Source organism: Oncorhynchus nerka, linkage group LG18, assembly GCF_034236695.1.
Source record: "Oncorhynchus nerka isolate Pitt River linkage group LG18, Oner_Uvic_2.0, whole genome shotgun sequence".
Classification (NCBI taxonomy): Eukaryota; Metazoa; Chordata; class Actinopteri; order Salmoniformes; family Salmonidae; genus Oncorhynchus; species Oncorhynchus nerka.
Window position 1 is genome coordinate 39,977,365 of NC_088413.1, and position 21,061 is coordinate 39,998,425.

Below are 21,061 nucleotides of genomic sequence, written 5' to 3' on the forward strand. Positions count from 1 at the left end.
GGGAGAGGTTGAAAATGTCAGTGATGACACTTGCCAGTTGGTCCGCTCATGCTCTGAGTACACCTTCCTGGTAATCCGTCTGGCCCCGCGGCCTTGTGAATGTTTAAAGGTCTTGCTCACATCGGCTACAGGTAGGCCTTAGCAAATATGAGCAAATCAGCCATTCTATGCAGTATTCTATTGTACACTGAACAGTGTGACGTTAAATTCAATGCGTTGTATTGAGTAGAAGTGTGAATTTCAGTGACAGACATTTCCGTAGCACATGAGCAGAACATTTAGAAAATGGGAACAAGTGTCCGGGGGACGGGGCGAACAGGACGCTAGATCACAGATTATTTTCCCACTGTGATACTTGACCTGGTATTGTATTGTTAGTAAAATGTTGGTATCGTGACAACACTAATACAGACAGACGGGATGCCAGTATTTTAACTTATCCACTTTGCTCCAGGCTGCAGCCTGGAGAGAACATTTACGTCAGCAAGCCCAATTCACAAGGTTGTTAAATTCAGGGAGGGACGCTGACAAGGATAAAGACGGACGAAGAGAGAGAGAGAGAGGAAACCTCGCCTTGACTGAGGCGACAGACAACCTCCAGAGCCAGGGAATTGAAGGGACGTTGGGCTATAGTTTCACTGGTGTTGCATCAGCCAGCCTGAGGGAGCAGGAGCTGACCCAAACACATGTGTCCCAGAGGCTGTACCAATCACACCCCACAGAGGGACACATCTAATGCTGAATGCCAAATCAACCCTTTACTCTCTAGCCACTTCTGTAGATCTGAGAAGATTAGAGGGGTGGAAGCCAACTGCTGTATATACCACATGTCCACCCAGCCAATCAGAAAGCATTAAATAAAGATAGACAGCTACAATATCACCATAATGGCTGTGGTCCTAGGGTAGATTTGGAATTCAGATTTTAAAGAGCTGGATGCTGAAAATATATTCTAATGTATGTGCAACAAGAAACCAAGTGTCTGAGAGTGACTTTAACCCTAGTGTTGAATGTAACTGGTACCTCACAAATCAAACCACATTCAAAGCCAGGGTCCGATGAATGATGTTAGTGGATGTAGATGTAGAATGCCAACCTTTGCCATGGGATTGTGTGAATGTTGAATAGCCATTGTCTTAACCACAGCAAAGGCCATTTGGCCTTGGGGTGTTGTGTGTATTCAATTGAAAAAGAGCAGAATGGAGAGAGGATGCAGAGGGGGAACACAGGCTGAATGTTGTTCCTTCCTGTCTGCTGCTGGAGAGCGGAGGATGTGGGAGGATGGTTGTTTGTTTTGCTGTATGTTTGTGCCCTTTGTCTCTGTCTCACACACAAACAAACTATCTCTCTCTGTTATCACTGCCCCTATAGGCCCCTCAGCCCTCAGGAGTCAGGTGCATGTTGGTTAATTGGACATGCCATTATCAAAGGAGCGTTGCAATAGTTACAACGGAGTAGACTACAAATGCCTGTGTGTACTCAGCTGGAGTGGATAGGGGAGAGGAGAAGGGATGGATGGGGGATGGGACAGGAAAGGGAAACGGAGGAGAGAGGGGGGGCTTACAGTGTTGAGGGGCTGAAGAACAGATGGGTCCACATGACAGCTGATGTAGAAATTAGTCCAACCAACCAACCGTAATTTTGAAATATTTAACCTACAGTACACATGTAAATACTTTACATTCAATGAAAAACACACAATTTATATACTGTATTCAGGGTTGGGTTCAATTCCAATTCAATTGCTTTTTAATGAGGAAAATTTGAATTGAAATAGAAATGTCAGTTTACTTCTGGAATTGACTGAATTTAAATAGATTTAACCCCAAATCTGACTGTATTACAAGTATATTGAAGTCTATGTTATAGAGGTTAATAACTTCTGACAGGAATATTAGTAGGACCCTATCAAATCCACGTTGTGGAGAACCCGAACAAAGTCACGGAATCCAGACATTAAAACGGAATTTAACAATATTCAAAAATGTATTGAACTTAGGACATCAACTAAGTGTATTGAACGTATTAGAAAACACATTAATTTGCCCGAGTTAATCATAAAACATGAACAAAATGCATCAGTGGTTCATGTTTTCCGCAAACTTCCAGAAACGGCACAGGAATGCACCTGTCTCTGTGTGTTGTATGTGATGCAGGCGCATGTCTACACTTTGTACAGCCGTTAGCGATGATGCTAATGACAACCTTCTAATGACAAGCTTTCCCATAAACCTTCACAATTAAATGTGAACTACAAAGTAACCTGTGCCTACCTGACAGAATGATATCATGATTATATGCATCAATTCAGTAGCCATTTGCTTGGCAAACTATGCAATCACATGAGCGCCACAAAAACATTGCTAACCAAACAATGGTCTCTTGCTGGTGCGCACTTGGATTAAAGGGTAGCCTAACTACTCAAAAGTCTCCTGATGTGGTTTAAGCATTGTTGTGGACTTAGACCATGCTTTTATATTTAAAAAGTGTAATTTTGAGAGCAAAAAACATTATCATCATTTTGTTATCGGGAACCTGGAAAAATGAAACGGAGAAAACAGTATTTGAGAGAAAACTAAATGGAATCAGGCAAACCATGTAAAGGGCCCTATGTTAGGCTTTATCAATATAAGGCAGCTACTGTAGGCCTACATAAATTACACCTAAATTGCAACACATACACACACATACACTCATACAATCCTTCATAGATTGCTTCTATCTAACCAGTCGTTAAATGGTAATAGTTATGTGAGGTAAACGCTATCAGATATGTGAGGGCAGAAGTCATTATGTTGTCTTCCTTCTGAGTGGATTTCAGTACAATTTTAATCCAGTTATAGTATGATAAGAGGTCTATATACGAGGTAGCAACACTGTCCCACTGGACATTCCTTCCCGTTCCTGTGGCAGTACTGTTGCATGCTGGTAGTTGTGTCAGTGTTGTCCAAGGCGGAGTAGTCTAGTGATTATTTGTCTGTGATGACTTCTCAGACTTTGTTTAACAGCCACAGCGATGTGTGGGTGCAGCATGCGTATTGCATACACCACCGGTCAAAAGTTTTAGAACACCTACTCATTCAAGGGTGTTTTCTTTATTTTGTACTATTTTCTACATTGTACAATAATAGTGAAGACATCAAAACTATGAAATAACACACATGGAATCATGTAGTAACCAAAAAAAGTGTTCAATCAAAATATATTTTATATTTGAGATTCTTCAAATAGCCACCCTTTGCCTTGATGACAGCTTTGCACACTCTTGGCATTCTCTCCACCAGCTTCAAGAGGTAGTCACCTGGAATGCATTTCAATTAACAGGTGTGCCTTCTTAAAAGTTCATTTGTGGAATTTCCTTCTTAATGCGTTTGAGCTAATCAGTTGTGTTGTGACAAGGTATACAGAGGATAGGCCTATTTGGTAAAAGACCATGTCCATATTATGGCAAGAACAGCTCAAATAAGCAAAGAGAAACAACAGTCCATGATTACTTTAAAACATGAAGGTCAGTCAATTACGAAAAATTTCAAGAATTTTGAAAGTTTCTTCAAGTGCAGTCGCAAAAACCATCAAGCGCTATGATGAAACTGGCTCTCATGAGGACCGCCACAGGAATAGACCCAGAGTTACCTCTGCTGCAGATGAGAAGTTCATTAGAGTTACCAGCCTCAGAAATTGCAGCCCAAATAAATGCTTCACAAAGTTTAAGTAACAGACACATCTCAACATCAACTGATCAGAGGGGACTGCGTAAATCAGGCCTTCATGGTTGAATTGCTGCAAAAAAACACTACTAAAGGACACCAATAAAAAGAAGAGACTTGCTTGGGCCAAGATACACGAGTAATGGACATTAGACCGGTGGAAATGTGTCCTTTGGCCTCGAGTCTAAATGTGAGATTTTTGGTTCCGAGCGCCGTGTCTTTGTGAGACACGGATGATCTCTGCATGTGTATTTCCCACCGTAAAGCATGGAGGAGGAGGTGTGATGGTGCTTTGCTGGTGACACTGTCTAATTAAAAAAAAAATCAAGGCACACTTAACCAGCATGGCTACCACACCCTTCTGCAGCGATACGCCATCCCATCTGGTTTGGGCTTAGTGGAACTATAATTTGTTTTTCAACAGGACAGGGTTATTTTACCAAAAAGGAGAGTGATGGAGAGCTCCATCAGATGACCTGGCCTCCACAATCTCCTGACCTTAACCAAATTGAGATGGTTTGGGATGAGTCGGACCGCAGAGTGAAGGAAAAGCAGCCAACAAGTGCTCGGCATATGTGGGAACTCCTTCAAGATGGTTGGAAAAGCATTTCAGGTGAAGCTGGTGGTGAGAATGCCAAGAGTTTGCAAAGCTGTCATCAAGGTAAAGGGTGGCCATTTGAAGAATCTCAAATATATTGTGATTTGAACACTGTTTTGGTTATTACATGATATGTGTTATTTAGTTTATTATTGTACAATGTAGAAAATAGTACAATAAAGAAAAAACATTGAATGTGTGTGTGCTGTGTTTGTGTGTGGGTCACGTGTGAGAGTTATGGTGTTTGGGTGCTTCTGGCTCGTTGTTGATAATTAAACTGCTGTAATTAAGCCGTTTGGGACACTTGCCCATTAGAAGCCTTCCCCCTGTAGACCTCCTTGCTAAATTACTAGTTCCCTCTTATAATTTCCCCACGCCGCTAATGTCTGGCGTAATTACCCTCCTGTTTTCACAGACCATAAGCGCCTGGGCTTGCTCGCACGCACACACAGAAACACAGACACAGAGACAGACAGAGACCCCACTATGGATAGAGAACTTAACTGTCCAAAGAATAACGCTCACAGTAGGCCTAATGGCTTCCCTGCCGAACATGATCCAAAGTATCAGCACATCATATCATTTTGAACAGACAAAATACGTAACCGAATCACAGAGACGACTTTCTGCTAAACCTGTATCACTGATAGCAGCGTAGCACTTCCCCTTTGAGATACAGTCTATCACATGGCTAATCTCATATCGGGCTTGGCATGTTTTCAGAAACAAATTTTCCTCAATGCTGATTCTATTAGATCCATCCTTATGACTCCCATGTTCCCTGGGAGAGAAGGTTGTGAATGATGTGTGTCTATGATAGACCAGTTCTGTGAACAGTTGCTGTGGCCTCTTACAGTCAAGTTTTACCCACTCTGTGAACATTGTCAACTGTAGGTTTGCTTTGTTACAAAAATGGCCCCTTACAGTCAAGTTTTACCCACTCTGTGAACATTGTCAACTATAGGTTTGCTTTGTTACAAAAATGGCTCATCCAGACGTAGTCGTCCTGAGTCAAAAGGATGAGGTAACATAGGAGGGGTTAACACAAGCACACCTCCATCCTAGGGTTAAACCAGGTTGCCAACAGGGGGTTAAACACAACCACACCTCCATCCTAGGGTTAAACCAGGCTGCCAACAGGGGGTTAAACACAACCACACCTCCATTCTAGGGTTAAACCAGGCTACTAACAAAGGGTTAACACAAGCACCCCTCCATCCTAGGGTTAAACCAGGTTGCCCACAGGGGGTTAACACAAGCACACCTCCATCCTAGGGTTAAACCAGGTTGCCAACAGGGGGTTAACACAAGCACACCTCCATCCTAGGGTTAAACCAGGTTGCCCACAGGGGGTTAACACAAGCACACCTCCATCCTAGGGTTAAACCAGGTTGCCAACAGGGGGTTAACACAAGCACACCTCCATCCTAGGGTTAAACCAGGTTGCCAACAGGGGGTTAACACAAGCACACCTCCATCCTAGGGTTAAACCAGGTTGCCAACAGGGGGTTAACACAAGCACACCTCCATCCTAGGGTTAAACCAGGTTGCCAACAGAGCGTAAGGGATAGCGTCACAAGAGTTATTTCACATATTTCAGCCAGATAAAAGATAAGACCATATTTACTATACAGAGGAGATCAAAGGAACCACAGACTGAAGAGGAGAGCTTAGCTCACCACAGGAGCTCAAAGCACAGCTAAGCTGCTTATACAGGACAGGACAGGTACAGTATCAGGCATATCAATCGCTTTCTGACCTCTGTCTGCTTCTCAGCAGTAGAAGCAAAATATGTTTTGTTCAGCTGTCATCAGAACTCACACTGCCCACTGGCTATACCTTAATGTAAAACGTTACCATTGTTTTTAACAGGCTAGCTGTCCTTTAGGACTTGACACATCATCAACAGTGTTGACCTTGTTAACTACCACATCATGAGGTTGATGGGGATGACCTTTCATTAGTGGGTCAAGATGGGGTAAGTGCTACACTGCTAGCAATACAGAAAGTCCGAAAGTCTGTGATTCAATTACGTGTTTTGTTTGTTCAAAATTATGTGATGTCCTTGTCCTGTCCAATTTTTTCCCTAAATATCCTGATCCTGCAACAGTTCTAGAACCCGGGAAGTTTCCTGTCCCATCCCGATAAAAATCACTCCGGTCCGGTGCTCATTTTTACGCACAGAAATCAATATGCTTCCCATCCGCAACATTCTAGAACAGTTGATGCATATATTATGACATTTTGTGACGTTTTTCGTTTTGATCCTCGGCAAGGGTTTTATCGGCTGTTCGTGCACACCAAAAAATGTCTTCAGGCCAGCCCGACGTGTACGCCCCTTCGCCGGTCACTAGTTAACAGTAGGGATTCCCACAAACACTGCTCCCAACTTTTAATACATTAGGCCACAAACAAAATTTAAGGAGCACCAGAAAGAAATTGATTTGTGATACAGTTTAGGCTTACATTAGGCCTATATGAATCCTACCTTTGAAGCACATCTTTTCCTTTCTTCCTGTGCCAATCAAATTAGCCTAAACCTACTGTCAAGTTACATTACCAGGTTGTTAGCTAGCTAGGTGACATGACTGAACAACGTTGTTTGTTATCAAAGCAAAAATGTGCGACACAGGATTATTTTAAAATGGCCAGCGACATGGTTTGTGAAATTATATCAAATGTGTGCGAATCCCGATAGAAAGTAAAAAAAGACATCTCTGGTAATATGGGTCATATTGTTTTTACCGCTTCCACTAGAGACGAGACGTTTTCTTTGCTGTAAAGCTGTAAACATGCCCGTCGCGAAACGGTGCTCCATATTCCCTCTCTGACAAACAGAGGCTGCATGTCAGTCAACTTGCAAAGTCTACTCTGGCTTGCTTTTCCCTGTGCTGTTCCAATGTAACAAATGTACAACAACAGAAGACTCATCAGGGTCTGTCTGCATCCCCGCTCGCCATCACTGCTAAATTCTATTTTTTTTTACACTGATTGGAGGAATAGATGTACATGAAGAGTGGACAGAGAGAAGCTGTGAGAGTGGGCTGGTAGGGGATGGGGCTGGCTGATTACAGATGCCACATGTGATGTGGGCATGGAAGTAAAGTAGATAGTGAAGTGGACCCATGCATACAAGAGACTAGTGGCTGTTGTTTCAATTCAACTGAATGTATAAACCAAACTGAGTATATCAACATTCTCTAACGATCTGTAGGGCTGAAAAATGTGGTAGTATCATATGAAACGGTACAACGGTATTTGAAGATGTTGGTATCATAAGTATCATGATGTTTTGGTACCGTGATATTACTGTGGTACCGTGCAACACTAGTCTGTACTGGTCAAGATGAAAGCACCATTTTCATAGCCTCTCTGCCTTGCCTTGTTCACCTTTCGGGGCGGCAGGTAGCCTGGCGGGTAGGAGCGTTGGGCCAGTAACTGATAGGTTGCTGGATCGTATCCACGAGCTGACAATGTAAAAATCTGCCGTTCTGCCCCTGAGCAAGGCAGTTAACCCGCTGTTCTCTGGGCGCCGATAATGTGGATGTCGATTAAGGCAGCCCTCCGCTCCTCTTTGATTCCGAGGGGTTGGGTTAAATATGGAAGACACAGCCTCTCACCCTCAGCTCCAACTCATCTGCAACCACTAACCAGCCAGGACATTGTGTTCTGAACTGGAGAGTCTAGGCTACATGTAGGTCAACATAGCTCTCAGAGAAGTACTAGGCTGAAATGCCTAGTACAGGACTGTGTGACTTACTGCTAATGATTACTAATGATGTAGCATGTGTCCCAAATGGCACCCTGTTTCCTACATAGTGCACCACCCATAGGGCTCTGGATAATAGTAGTGTGCTATTTAGGGAATAGGGTGCCATTTGGGATGCCTATTGTACTGTATGCAGGTTACTTTGCACCTGTGGTCTGGCCGCTGTTTACTTGTGGAACCAAATGCTATTTGTAATTCACATCACCTTCACAGAGTCACAGAGCGAGCACAGTAAGTGCTTAAATAAAAGGGTCTCTCAGACGCGTTGAGTTCACTACACAAGTTGGTAGTGTTCAGCTGAATTGGCTAAGGAAGATAAAAGGGGTAGGCGGGGTGTAAATGAATGATTTTCTGCACCTAGACCAAAACCAAATTAGAGCGGCTTCACTGCAGTCAGATTGGATGTCTTAATATAAAAAATATACACTACCGTTCAAAAGTTTGGGTTCACTTAGAAAATGTCCTTGTTTTTTGAAAGAAAAGCCATTTTTTGGTCCATTAAAATAACATCAAATTGATCAGAAATACAGTGTAGACATTGTTAATGCTGGAAATGGCAGATTTGAATGGAATATCTACATAGGCGTACAGAGGCCCATTATCAGCAACCCTCACTCCTATGTACCAATGGTACGTTGTGTTAGCTAATTCAAATGTGTCATTATAAAAGGATAATTGATCATTAGAGAATCCTTTTGCAATTATGTTAGCACAGCTGAAAACTGTTGTGCTGATTAAAGAAGTGAAGAGGTGACTGGGATTTGATTTTACCTTAATTTAGGCAAGTCAGTTAAGAACAAATTCTTATTTTCAATGACGGCCTAGGAACAGTGGGTTAACTGCCTTGTTCAGGGGCAGAATGACAAATGTTTAACTTGTCAGCTCGGGGATTCGATCTTGTAACCTTTCGGCTAACTAGTCCAATGCTCTAATCACTAGGCTACCTGCCGCCGGGATGCTGGCCTTCTAGGCAGAGTTGCAAAGAAAAAGCCATATCTCAGACTGGCCAATAAAAAGAAAAGATAAAGATGGACAAAAGAACACAGACACTGGACAGAGGAACTCTGCCTAGAAGGCCAGCATCCCGGAGTCGACTCTTCACAGCTGACGCTGAGACTAGAGGTCGACCGATTAATCGGAATGGCTGATTAATTAGGGCCGATTTCAAGTTTTCATAACAATCGGAAATCGGTATTTTTGGGCGACGATTTACCGATGTAATTTTTTTTTATACCTTTATTTAACTAGGCAAGACAGTTAAGAACACATTCTTATTTTCAATGACGGCCTAGGAACGGTGGGTTAACTGCCTCGTTCAGGGGCAGAACGACAGATTTTCACCTTGTCAGTTCGGGGGATCCAAACTTGCAACCTTACAGTTAACTAGTCCAACGCAATAACGACCTGCCTCTCTCTCGTTGCACTCCACAAGGAGACTGACTGCCTGTTACGCGAATGCAGTAAGCCAAGGTAAGTTGCTAGCTAGCATTAAACTTATCTTATAAAAAACAATCAATCATAATCACTAGTTAACTACACATGGTTGATGATATTACTAGATATTATCTAGCGTGTCCTGCATTGCATATAATCTGACTGAGCCTACAAGCATACAAGTATCTAAGTATCTGACTGAGCGGTGGTAGGCAGAAGCAGGCGCGTAAACATTAATTCAAACAGCACTTTTGTGCGTTTTGCCAGAGTGTCAAGCATTGCTTGAGTGTCAAGCATTGCGCTGTTTATGACTTCAAGCCTGTCAACTCCCGAGATGAGGCTGGTGTAACCGAAGTGAAATGGCTAGCTAGTTGGCGCGCGCTAATAGCGTTTCAAACTTCACTCGCTCTGAGCCTTGGGGTGGTTGTTTCCCTTGCTCTGCATGGGTAATGCTGCTTCGATGGTGGCTGTTGTCGCTGTGTTGCTGGTTCGAGCCCAGGGAGGAGCGAGGAGAGGGACGGAAGCTATACTGTTACACTGGCAATACTAAAGTGCCTATAAGAACAGCCAATAGTCAAAGGTTAATGAAATATAAATGGTATGGAGGTAAATAGTCCTTTAATTCCTATAATAACTACAACCTAAAACTTCTTACCTGTTAGCTTTCTTACATAGCACATATTGCACTTTTACTTTCTTGGACAAAAAAAATGCTTTTCTTTAAAAAACAAGGACATTTCGAAGTAACCCCAAACTTTTAAACGGTAGTGTAGATATATAATAATAATAATTTAAAAAACAAATTAGGCCTAAACATCAGTTCTATTTAAGGATCATATCCTAAGGAACCATAGAGTTTAGAGAGTATCAGTGTGCACTGTAAAAGGTATTTATTCTATATTTTGGTTTTCTACTATGCATGTTAGTATCCCAAAGAGATTTCCCTTTGGAGATTAACAGAGTATAATCTAATTTTTCTGCTTGAGTCCCATGCACCCGTCTGTGACTGACACATTTGATTATTAAGAACTGAGAAAGGCACCGACCGTCTGTTTTATTAAACCTTTATTTAACAAGGCAAGTCAGTTAAGAACAAATTCTTATTTACAATGACGGCCTACACCGACCAAACGAGGACAAATTGTGCTCCGCCCTATGGGACTCCCAATCACGGCCAGTTGTGATACAGCTTGGATTTGAACCAGGGTGGATGCCTCTAGCACTGAGGTACAGTGCCTTAGACCGCTGCGCCACTCGGGAGCCAACATTTTAAGGGCACAGCATAGTCTGTCCCAAATGGCACCCTATACAGTGCACTACTTCCCTATGTGCAGTGGTCAAAAGTAGTGCATACATAGGGGATTGGGTGCCATTGGGACGCAATAGTGTTATCTCTGTTAGAGGATCAAACTGTGACTGGAAGAGGCATACAGATAAGACAACAGGGACCTTCCTTGACCAGCTATAGTTTCACAGGGGCTCTGAGGGTTATTATGCAACCCAATGCCACATGAGGCACCGAATCAAGAAATTACATTACATAACGTAGCCTAGGCCTAATGTGGAGCATTCAGTCAGCCCCAGGGGCAGCCAAGTGGTAAACAGGGTACTCCACCATGAACAGGGAGAAAGAGCAGATTGTGTGTGTACGGTGTGTGTGTTTCAGTGTGTGTCTGTCAGTGTGTGTATGAGTGTGTAGCCTACGGTGTGGGAAATAGGGTATCCTTCTCTTCTGCCCTGAGAGCCTGTCTAAGAGGAGGACTAAGGTATTCTAGCAACCTGAAAGGACAACTGCATGTAGCTACTATACACAGAAAAAGACAGAAAGAGCCTTGTGTGAATAGAGGTGTTGCTACTCATTATAATGCAGGAGGCACTTTGAGGCTCGCTTTAAATAAAGACCAAGCCATGTCAATCAACTCCCCTCCACTCGCCCCATCCCGCCTCGCTCCCCCTGCCACCTCATTTAGATTCAGGAGAGGACTTTAAGGCCTGGGTTTAGAAAGAGAAAGAATATGATTTTTTTTTTTAAAGAGAGGGATAAAGAGATGTAGAGGGATAGAGAGAGAGGTTCAAAGACCTCTCTGATGAGGATAGGCTACCCGTCCTGTTGGTGGATGACGCATAGAGCTGTGGGATGGCAGCGCACTACATTGCAGCCTGCCATAAAAGAAGGGACAGTGTCTGACAGAACGACCAACCAGCACGTCCTCTATGCCATTGCTTTTGTCCATTGTATGGATTTTTTTACCCTTGATTATTGTTGTTCCTGATTGTCCCATTGACAATCTTGATGATAATTATTTCAATTATGTTAATATTGTAAATGAATCACTTAAGGACAGAGACCCACAGGGAATTGTGTGTGTGGAATTATATGCTTTGGCAATATGCACATTGTTACGGGATGGAGAGAGAGATTTAACATAGAATAGAGTCATGGCAGCACAGCATCATTCACTTCCTAGTTTTTCACTTCTCATGCTGTGCACAAGTGATGCTGCCTGCCATTATATTGGCCCATTTAGCCTATTTCAGGTCCACGTTTGGTTTACTGAGCCGTGCCACCATGCATGCACTCACAAACACACACACACAATTCCCTGTGGGTCTCTGTCCTAGTCACGTCAATCAATAGTCCCTGTGCATTTCCAATACAGTTTTACATCGGTAGAGCTGCAGCAGTTGGAACACTAGAACTCTCTTCTGACAGATGTGCACCATGCACTCTGGGAGTTAAGAGTTCTCGGCAACGAGTGAAGAAGCAGTCATCCTGACCTAGGCTAACCCAAGGGACATTCTGCATTCTTTCTCTGTCTACACTTGGGCTAAGGTTTTATTATGGATGTATTTGGATTTCATTAAGTTAGCTTAAATTCGTGAGAATCCTAAATATAGGCTAAACAACACCCTACTTTATACTCTTGATTCTTTAATCTGGTACAGATTCTCTTCATGGGATAGAAACACTATGAATAAGTAGAGACACAAGCTAAGCAGAGATTTAACACCAAAAATACATTTGAAATAAGATGATTGTAAAGGCTTTAAAACGCCACTAACACAGTCAACATGTGTATTAAGTTACTGGCGACTAAATGTCACCATCTGCTAACAGCAGCCCAATAAAGAACAAATGGAAAATAATAAAACACTTCCTTTCGAAGCAAAAGTTTCCATTCCAGACAGTGGCTTACCACCAAGGGTTTAAAACGACAGTCTATATAGTATCAAGAAAGAGAGAGAATTTAAAAAAGAATGAAAGAAAGAAATAGGTATAGATAAAATGCCCGCTGTTCCAATATTGGGCAATGCCAATTACTGGAGAACGAGGTTGGACAAGGCAAGGCGGGTCCTTTTCTACAGATGGCAACGCCAAATATATACTGGCAAACATAGAATTCAATGTAGAAATGCTTGAGCTAAGATGATCCTTTTCCAAATGGATTTTATATTTTTCTTTGGCATAGCCATTCTCCATAGTAGGACGCAAGGTGCATAGTAGGCCTAATCGATAGAGCACATGTCAACCACCATGCTGCTTGAATCCATGCAGCACATTCAGTAGCAGCAATCGCTTCCAGCTAAAGTGAGTCAGGTAAGGTGGTTAAAGAGAGTTGTCTAGGTGGTATTGTAACAAGGCAGCAAGTCCAGCTCGTTCTACACAGTTGCATTCTAGAATTCCTTTGTGAAGTCCACCTGATGTTCCAACTGCCTCGCCCAGACTAGACTGCATCACTTACTCACTTAAGTGATAATGCCAGAGAAGCTGGTGTTTGGAGGATATAGTGGCACGGGTGTTGTTAGGAGGATATCAATATATCCTCCAAACACTGGCTTCGAGAGCATTATCATTTTTATACAATGGGTTACCAAAATATTTAAACAATGATTAACATATTTTCATATTTTGATTCATTTATTCATACTATTTCATCCTTCCACAAAATACAATCCTGACACAAATCTAGGGTTGCTACCCAAGCTGGCTGGTCGTTCGTTCTATCGGTTTGGTTGCCAGAGACGCAACCCAGATGTTCAGTCTTTTTGTCCTGTATCTATGGACGCGATCCAGTCGTTCATTCTAAATTGTCAATTGCCATACTGGCTGGCAATGTTCTTACGACTAACTATGTCAAAAAGTGCAGCCAGAATAACAGCAACGTAGCCACATTTGAATTTGTTAAAGCTGTTTTCTAGTGGAATTTATTTGGATACATCCATAACAATGAGCTAATGAGGTGCGATTTCGCCTGAGAATGTGCTCAGTCATCAGGACACTGTTGTTCAGAGGAGGTAGCCAACAACGCAGCTAACACAATCACCTCAAACTGCAGCAAGAAAGACAACAAACTAGTTGCACTTCATTTCGTTTTACCCGTTTTCAATTTACATTTCTTTGTACAGTGCCTTCGGAAAGTATTCACATCCCTTGATTTTTTCCACATTTAGTTATTTTACAGCCTTATTCTAAAATGGATTCAATCATTTTTCCCCCTCATCAATCTATACACAATACCCCATAATGACAAAGCAAAAATTGTTTTTTAGAAATTTTAGCAAATGTATTACAAATAAAAAACTGAAATATCACCATTACATAAGTATTCAGACCCTTTACTCAGTACTTTGTTAAAGCACCTTTGGCAGCAATTACAGCCTTGAGTCTTCTTTGGTATGACACTACAAGATTGGCACACCTGTATTTGAGTTTCTCCCATTCTTCTCTGCAGATCCTCCCAAGCTCTGTCAGGTTGGATAGGGAGCGTTGCTGCACAACTATTTTCAGGTATCTCCAGGGATGTTCGATCGGGTTAAAGTTCGGCCTCTGGCCGGGCAACTCAAGGACATTCCGAAGCCACTCCTGCGTTGTCTTGGCAGTGTGCTTAGGGTTGTTGTCCTGTTGGAAGGTGAACCGTCGCCCCAAGTCTGAGGTCCCGGGCGCTCTGGAGCAAGTTCTAATCAAGGATCTCTGTCCTTTGCTCTATTCATCTTTGCCTCGATCCTGACTAGTCTCCCAGTCCCTGCCACTGAAAAACATCCCCACAGCATAATGCTGCCACCTCCTTGCTTCACCATGGGGATGGTGCCAGGTTTCCTCAAGACTTGACACTTGGCATTCAGGCCAAAGACTTCAATCTTGGTTTCATCAGACCAGAGAATCTTGTTTCTCATGGTCCCGAGAGTATTTAGGTGCCTTTAAGCAAACTCCAAGCAGGTTGTCATGTGCCTTTTACTGAGGAGTGGCTTCCGTCTGGCCACTCTACCATAAAGGCCTGCTTGGTGGAGTGCTGCAGAGATGGTTATCCTTCTGGAAGGTTCTCCCATCTCCACAGAGGAACTCTAGAGCTCTGTCAGAGTGACCATCGGGTTGTTGGTCACCTCCCTGACCAAGGCCCTTCTGCCCTAGGAAGAGTCTTGGTGGTTCCAAACATCTTTCATTTAAGAATGATGGAGGTCACTGTGTTCTTGGGGACCTTCAATGTTACAGAAATGTTTTGGTACCCTTCCCCAGATCTGTACATCAACACAATCTGTGCCTCTCGGAGCTCTATGGACAATTCCTTCTACCTCATGGCTTGGTTTTTGCTCTGACATGCACTGTCAACTGTGGGACCTTATACAGACAGGTGTCATGTCCAATCAAGTTGTAGAAACATCTCAAGGATGGATCAAAGGAAACAGGATGCACCTGAGCTCAATTTCAAGTCTCATAGCAAAGGGTCTGAATAGTTATGTAAATAAGGTATTTCTGTTTTTATACATTTTCTAAAAACCTGTGTTCGCTTTGTCTTTATGGGTTATTGTGTGTAGATTGCTAATACATTTTAGAATAAAATCTGTAACGTAATAAAATGTGGAAAAAGTCAAGGGGTCTGAATACTTCCCGAAGGCACTGTATATATCCATAAAAATGATGCTAGCTGATTCATGACTTCAACTGGCTGAGAAATTCTGCCTGCCTTTCTGTCTCCTCCCGACTCTTTCATTACTATGGGACAGCTGGAGATCGAATTTGAATACTGAAACAATGTTGCAAATGTCGGAGAGACAGACTGCAAGGTTTATAAAAATCTCTGCTGTTGAAAACTAAATGTTAGTCTAAAAGAAAATTGAGATCATGTCTAGATGATTTTTAAAGTGGAGATCAAGTTTATAACTTGCCTGGCTGGGCTGATGAGACAGTGGATTGCACAGTCAGATGGAACAGAGTAAAGAGGCATTTTAATGTCATAGATTTAGCCGGTGGTACCTTGTGGAATAGACACTGGCTGGAATGCAGTTTTAACCAATCAGCATTCAGGATTAGACCCACCCGTTGTATAATCTCCAATAATCACTTATGATTCAGACAAAACCACACAAGTCTCATCACTGACTGTTCTGACTAGCCACAGCGTCAACTATTCCCAGTAAAACTGTTACTTTTTGTAGGTCCGCAGATCAATAGGCCCGTGGAGCTTTTGTAGGCCCACGGATCAATTTTACCTGTCCCCGCTCCCAAATAAGAACAATCCCAAAATGTTTTGGGTTGGGTTATTAGGTCGGGGTCTTAACTTGATGCTGAGAGTTAGAATAGTAGAATACACAAGGTGCAATTTATAAATGTTGTTTTGCATCAGCAGTTAATTGACAGTCACTCAATTAGCCCATGTCAGCAAACATTTTTTTTTAAATAGGTAAGTTAGTCTAGCCAGCTATCTAAACTTGTAATAATCAGCAAGCCACTGCAGACCCTCATGGTGAGTTCAGATTTGTTGTGACCCCCACCCCCATTGCCCATCCCTGCTATAGTTAGTTACTCACTCACTCACCCACTCTCCCATTCTGACTTCTGAAGCAAACCACTGAGGGTAGTCACTGACTGACTGCTGTCAGTTACAGCTACTGTATCCCCAGAATCAACTGTTGTGTTCACATATCCCCTACATGGGGTGGCAGGTAGCCTAGAGTGTTGGGTCAGTAACTGAAAGGTTGCTAGATCGAATCCCCAAGCTGACAAGGTAGAAATCTATTGTTTTTCCCCTGAACAAGGCAGTTAACCCATTGTTCCTAGGCCGTCATTGTAAATAAGAATTTGTTCTTAACTGACTTGCCTAGTTAAAGAACGGTAAAATAAAATTTAAAAAAACATAAACTGTTCACATAGCCCCAGCATCAGCTGTTCACATAGCCCCAGCATCAGCTGTTCACATAGCCCCAGCATCAGCTGTTCACATAGCCCCAGCATCAGCTGTTCACATAGCCCCAGCATCAGCTGTTCACATAACCCCAGCATCAGTTGTTCACATAACCCCAGCACCAACCCCATTCTGCACTTCAGATAAACTTGCATGCTCCAGGCAGGAGGCAGCACTCCACCCAACTGTGATGTGAACACACACACCCCACCACACGCAGTCCCAGTAAAAATAACTTCAATAGGCTGTTTCCCTTCCCCTGTGTGCTCGCATTGTGTGTGTCTGTCTGTTTCCCTGTTTGTGTGTGTTACATAAAAAAAGTATAAATAAATGGGGAGCAATCAATTACTGCTAAGATTAGAATTTTTTTATTAATGTATTACTTGGTTCTCATCTCAATTCTTATTTGCCTGCAGTACAGATGTAAGATGTTAATTTGATCACACTTTCGCAGAAGAACCTTCCTGCAATGCAGTACATTTAAAGTTTGTAGTGCAGTGGTCACCAACCTTTTCTAAGTCAAATTCACTTTCTGAGTCAAAATGCAAGCCGAGATGTACTGCTCAGATTTAAGACCAATATATTAGCACCTCATATTGGCTTTGCTTGAATTGCGCTGCCAATGCAATGTTGTTCGGAGCATTTAAAAAAAATATATATATGTAAAGATTTGAGCTAGGCTATATGATCACACCGGCAATATATCCGTTGTTGTATTACTTGTGAGGCACAGCTGAGTGAGCACACATTTAAATACTTTACTGGGCTGATGGTTCCTTCATCTGATGTTCAGTCTCAGAGGAGGGAGGGAGAGAGCAGCAGACTGAGGGTCCGCCTCTCAACGTCCCTCCGTTCTCCCTTTCCTCCACTGACCAAAAAGGGTCACCTTCTTCCAGCTGATGGCGAAACTCAAGTCGCACCGCATTATTCCTGCCTCATGCACAAATTCATGTTGTTACTCCTACGAACTATATTCCCCGATATTAATAAAGACCCAAGCCTCTAATGATAACAATGCAAGCCTATAGCTACACTTTCCTACTCATTCATTACTGCTGCGGTGTTGGAAGAACAAACATTTTAATAGCCTAGAAAAGTGTTGAATAAAAAATGTTGACAGTGTTGAGTAAGAACTTAAACATGAACTCAGTCATAAAAACAGCAGCACTTTGCTGTGTTCATTGACAGTCTCTCTAGTCATGGGTTTTAAAAGGTTTGAAATATCACAGTATAAACTTTGCTGTAGCTTTCTTTCAAGCCTGGCACGCTACTGCAGACATGTTAATCTGAGCCATCCGATTGGCCAGCGGTAGGCCTATAGTGCACTTGATTTGCTCTCCGGGCCTGCCGGGAAGGCAGAGTTTGTACCCTCAGACACATGAAATGATTAAAAATGGGAAGACTTTGCCAGTCTGGCACGCAGGACAGCTGAATCAGATGCACCTACAGGCAACAGCACGAGACAAAAACAAAACAAAAAGGAAAGCAAGGCTTTATCATTGTTTGTTTTTTTACAGAAATGTTTGGCGATTGACTAGGAATGCCTTGGAAATTGACCAGTCAATCGGGAACAACCAGTTGGTGACCACTGTTCCAGTGCATTTGAGGTTTAAAAAAGTCTTCTGACGTTTGTAATTTGATTTCCCTTCCAAAAAAATGTATCAGCCCTACAAAAATGACCATTCATTTACAATTCACATAATAATGAACATTTCCAGCAAACTGGCTCAAATGAAGATCCTACACCTGTATGCTTCTAGTTGTCTGACTTGAGGGAGTGTGGCTGGCACAATTACCGTATAACCGACGGTTTTGGATGAAGACCGTCATGAAAATAAAATAACAGTCATAACCGTTTAAAAAAAACGTTTTTTGTTGTTGTTGTGAGGAACGCACAACTGACTGACGACGGGACGCCCGGGCGTTTGTGCTGTTGAGTCCATTTCTGAGGTAACATGGACTCTACAACGTGATGAAACTTTGTTGCACCTTGCTGAAACAAGCAAGGTGTTTTAGCAAACCAGTCTTTGCTTGCCTAGGAAATGCCTCTCTGCAGCAGCAGCACATACAGTCAGGCGCGGAAGAGAAGAGAAAATGTCTATAAAATATTTATTTTTTTCTTTAAAATTGTTCTGGTTTAGTTATCCGAATGGTAATTGCGATAACCACAGTTATTTGGTAGACCAATAACTGTCATCCAAAATGCCATGCCCGTCACAGCCCTATTGGCCCATAGGATGAGGAGCAGCTGCCATGTGCACTGCTTGTTATTATATAACAGGCGTGTCCACATAATTGATTTGGAACCCATGACCACTTCAAGCACTGTGCTAGATGGCGTGTGTGTGTGTGTGTGATGTAGTTAGAGATAGGATGTGAACTAGCCAGGAATAACTGTGTTTTTTCCATGATGACAGCAAAACACAAGCACACACACGTCGATCAGGTGATTGATTTAATCATGACAAACTTGTGTGTGTGTGTGTGTAAATCACAGTTCTACACTGCCAAAGTAGTTTTTTGATATCTTTGTGGTCCAGACTGGGCATATGGTTGACAGAACAGCAGGTTTGGTACATCTGAAACAGCTTGACCACCAAATTAGGCTACACTGCCTCCCTTCATATTGAGTATTTTCAGCATATGGCATTATCACACACTTGGCACTAAGTGAGTGAGCAAGAACACTGACTGAGCGGCAACCTCCAAAGCTGCCATAGGCGTATATATCCCAAGCACAACAAATGTACTACTGCTATGTCCTAGTTCTGTGTCAACTGAGCGATTCATCTAATATTTTAGGATAAAAAAATAAAAAAACATTTTAATGCATACATACAAATGTCCCATATTTTGGCAAGGATGTTATTGTGAGATTGAATGGATGTTCTTCAGACACTAACGTTAGCTAGTCCAATCCTCTACGATCATTCCAGTATTTACACTGCATAGGATTTGTCCACTAAACTGTTGTTCTAAACGTTAGGATTGTCAGGAACGTGCCAGGCTGAACACTAAAGGACCATGTAGGATTTAGAAAATCATCTATTGAGTATAGTACATTTACAAATCCAGTCATTTAACTTACTTGATATATTATCTAGCGTTAGTTATTTTTTGACAAGAAAGCAGAGACTTACTACTACTTAGATAAGCTGGTCCTCCTTGATAATTAGTAATGATGACAGTAACGTTAGCTAGCTATTGTAAACAATGCCAAACTGTGCCAACTTGTAGGCCTAAACACAAATGTCGTGATTTTGGGTAAGGACATGTCCTACATAATAACGTGGCTAGCCTAGCTGTGGCAGGTTACGGTCTTTGCATCCTTTCCCACGGGTGTCATTTCGCGAATAAATCTCAACGAACCATGTGCACAAACTAGAGTAGAGTCAGGAAATCCGAGTAACTTACCAAAATACACAGTCTTGTCACACTTGGGGCACTTTGAAGCCATGTTGCGATGATTTTATATCGACGAAAGATCATATGAAGTGGTGTTCACAAAGTGCCTCACTGAAGCTCGAGCGTCTCCTCACTGCGCCTCATTTGCATAAACCCCGCCTCTCGCGCCTCACTTCTTTGGTCCAGCGCGCGGTCAGTCACTGATCCGGCGGGAGTCGGTAGAGCACGGTGATGTCTACGGAGTGGGACCGGAGCGCTCAGCCACTGACTCAACCAGCCACTTTCTCCTATCCTTTGACCCCTTATTTTTTTTCTCAACTCGGCGAGTAGGCAGTGTTTGTTTGATTCACAATGCGCTCTTTCACTGAAGAGGAGTAGGAATTTCTACGGGCGTGCGTGATAATGGCAGACGTTGACATTTGAAATCAGTTATCTGGCTGATTGAATGGCCATGGAGAGAGATGGGGGCTAATATAGTATAATCATTTATTTCATGACGGTGCCTTGACATTTGACAGTTCAATGTAAACTCCACACTGAAAAACATGTTATAGGGAGAAGAGGGAAACACACACACACACATTGTACACATGGGTCACATTCTGCAGGTCCCAGCCCAAGAACTGACACTCACACACACAAACACACATTCTCCAGAAGCTATTTCTCAGAGCTCTGAGTTTCCCAGAATATTAGTACCACTAGTTCATCTGATCTCTGAGCTCACTATTTTTAAAAGCCTCCTTGTTCCAACCATCAGGCTGTCTCGCTGCTGAGTGTCTTGTCTCACTGGCGCAGGTGACTGTGTGTGTGCCACAGAAGACATGACTTCATTACTAGTCAGTCCCTCACTTTGCTGTGGTTGCATCCAGGTGTATGTTCGGCTCATTCAGCTGCAGTACAGAATCTGGCTCGGCGCAAGACGATCAGCAGAAAGGAGAGAAGAGGGTTGGAGAAAGAGAGAAGG

General features: G+C 42.6%; 1 protein-coding gene across 1 annotated transcript in view; it reads right to left on the minus strand.

Moving 5' to 3' along the window:
* The window catches only part of crip2 (cysteine-rich protein 2), a 50,414-nt gene extending 30,168 nt beyond the window's left edge, over positions 1–20,246 (minus strand). The window contains exon 1 of the mRNA XM_029687650.2: positions 20,104–20,246. Coding sequence (XP_029543510.1) covers positions 20,104–20,146 — 43 coding nt within the window. The 5' untranslated portion in view covers positions 20,147–20,246. The remainder of the gene's footprint in view (positions 1–20,103) is intronic.
* Between the last annotated feature and the right edge of the window lie 815 nt (positions 20,247–21,061).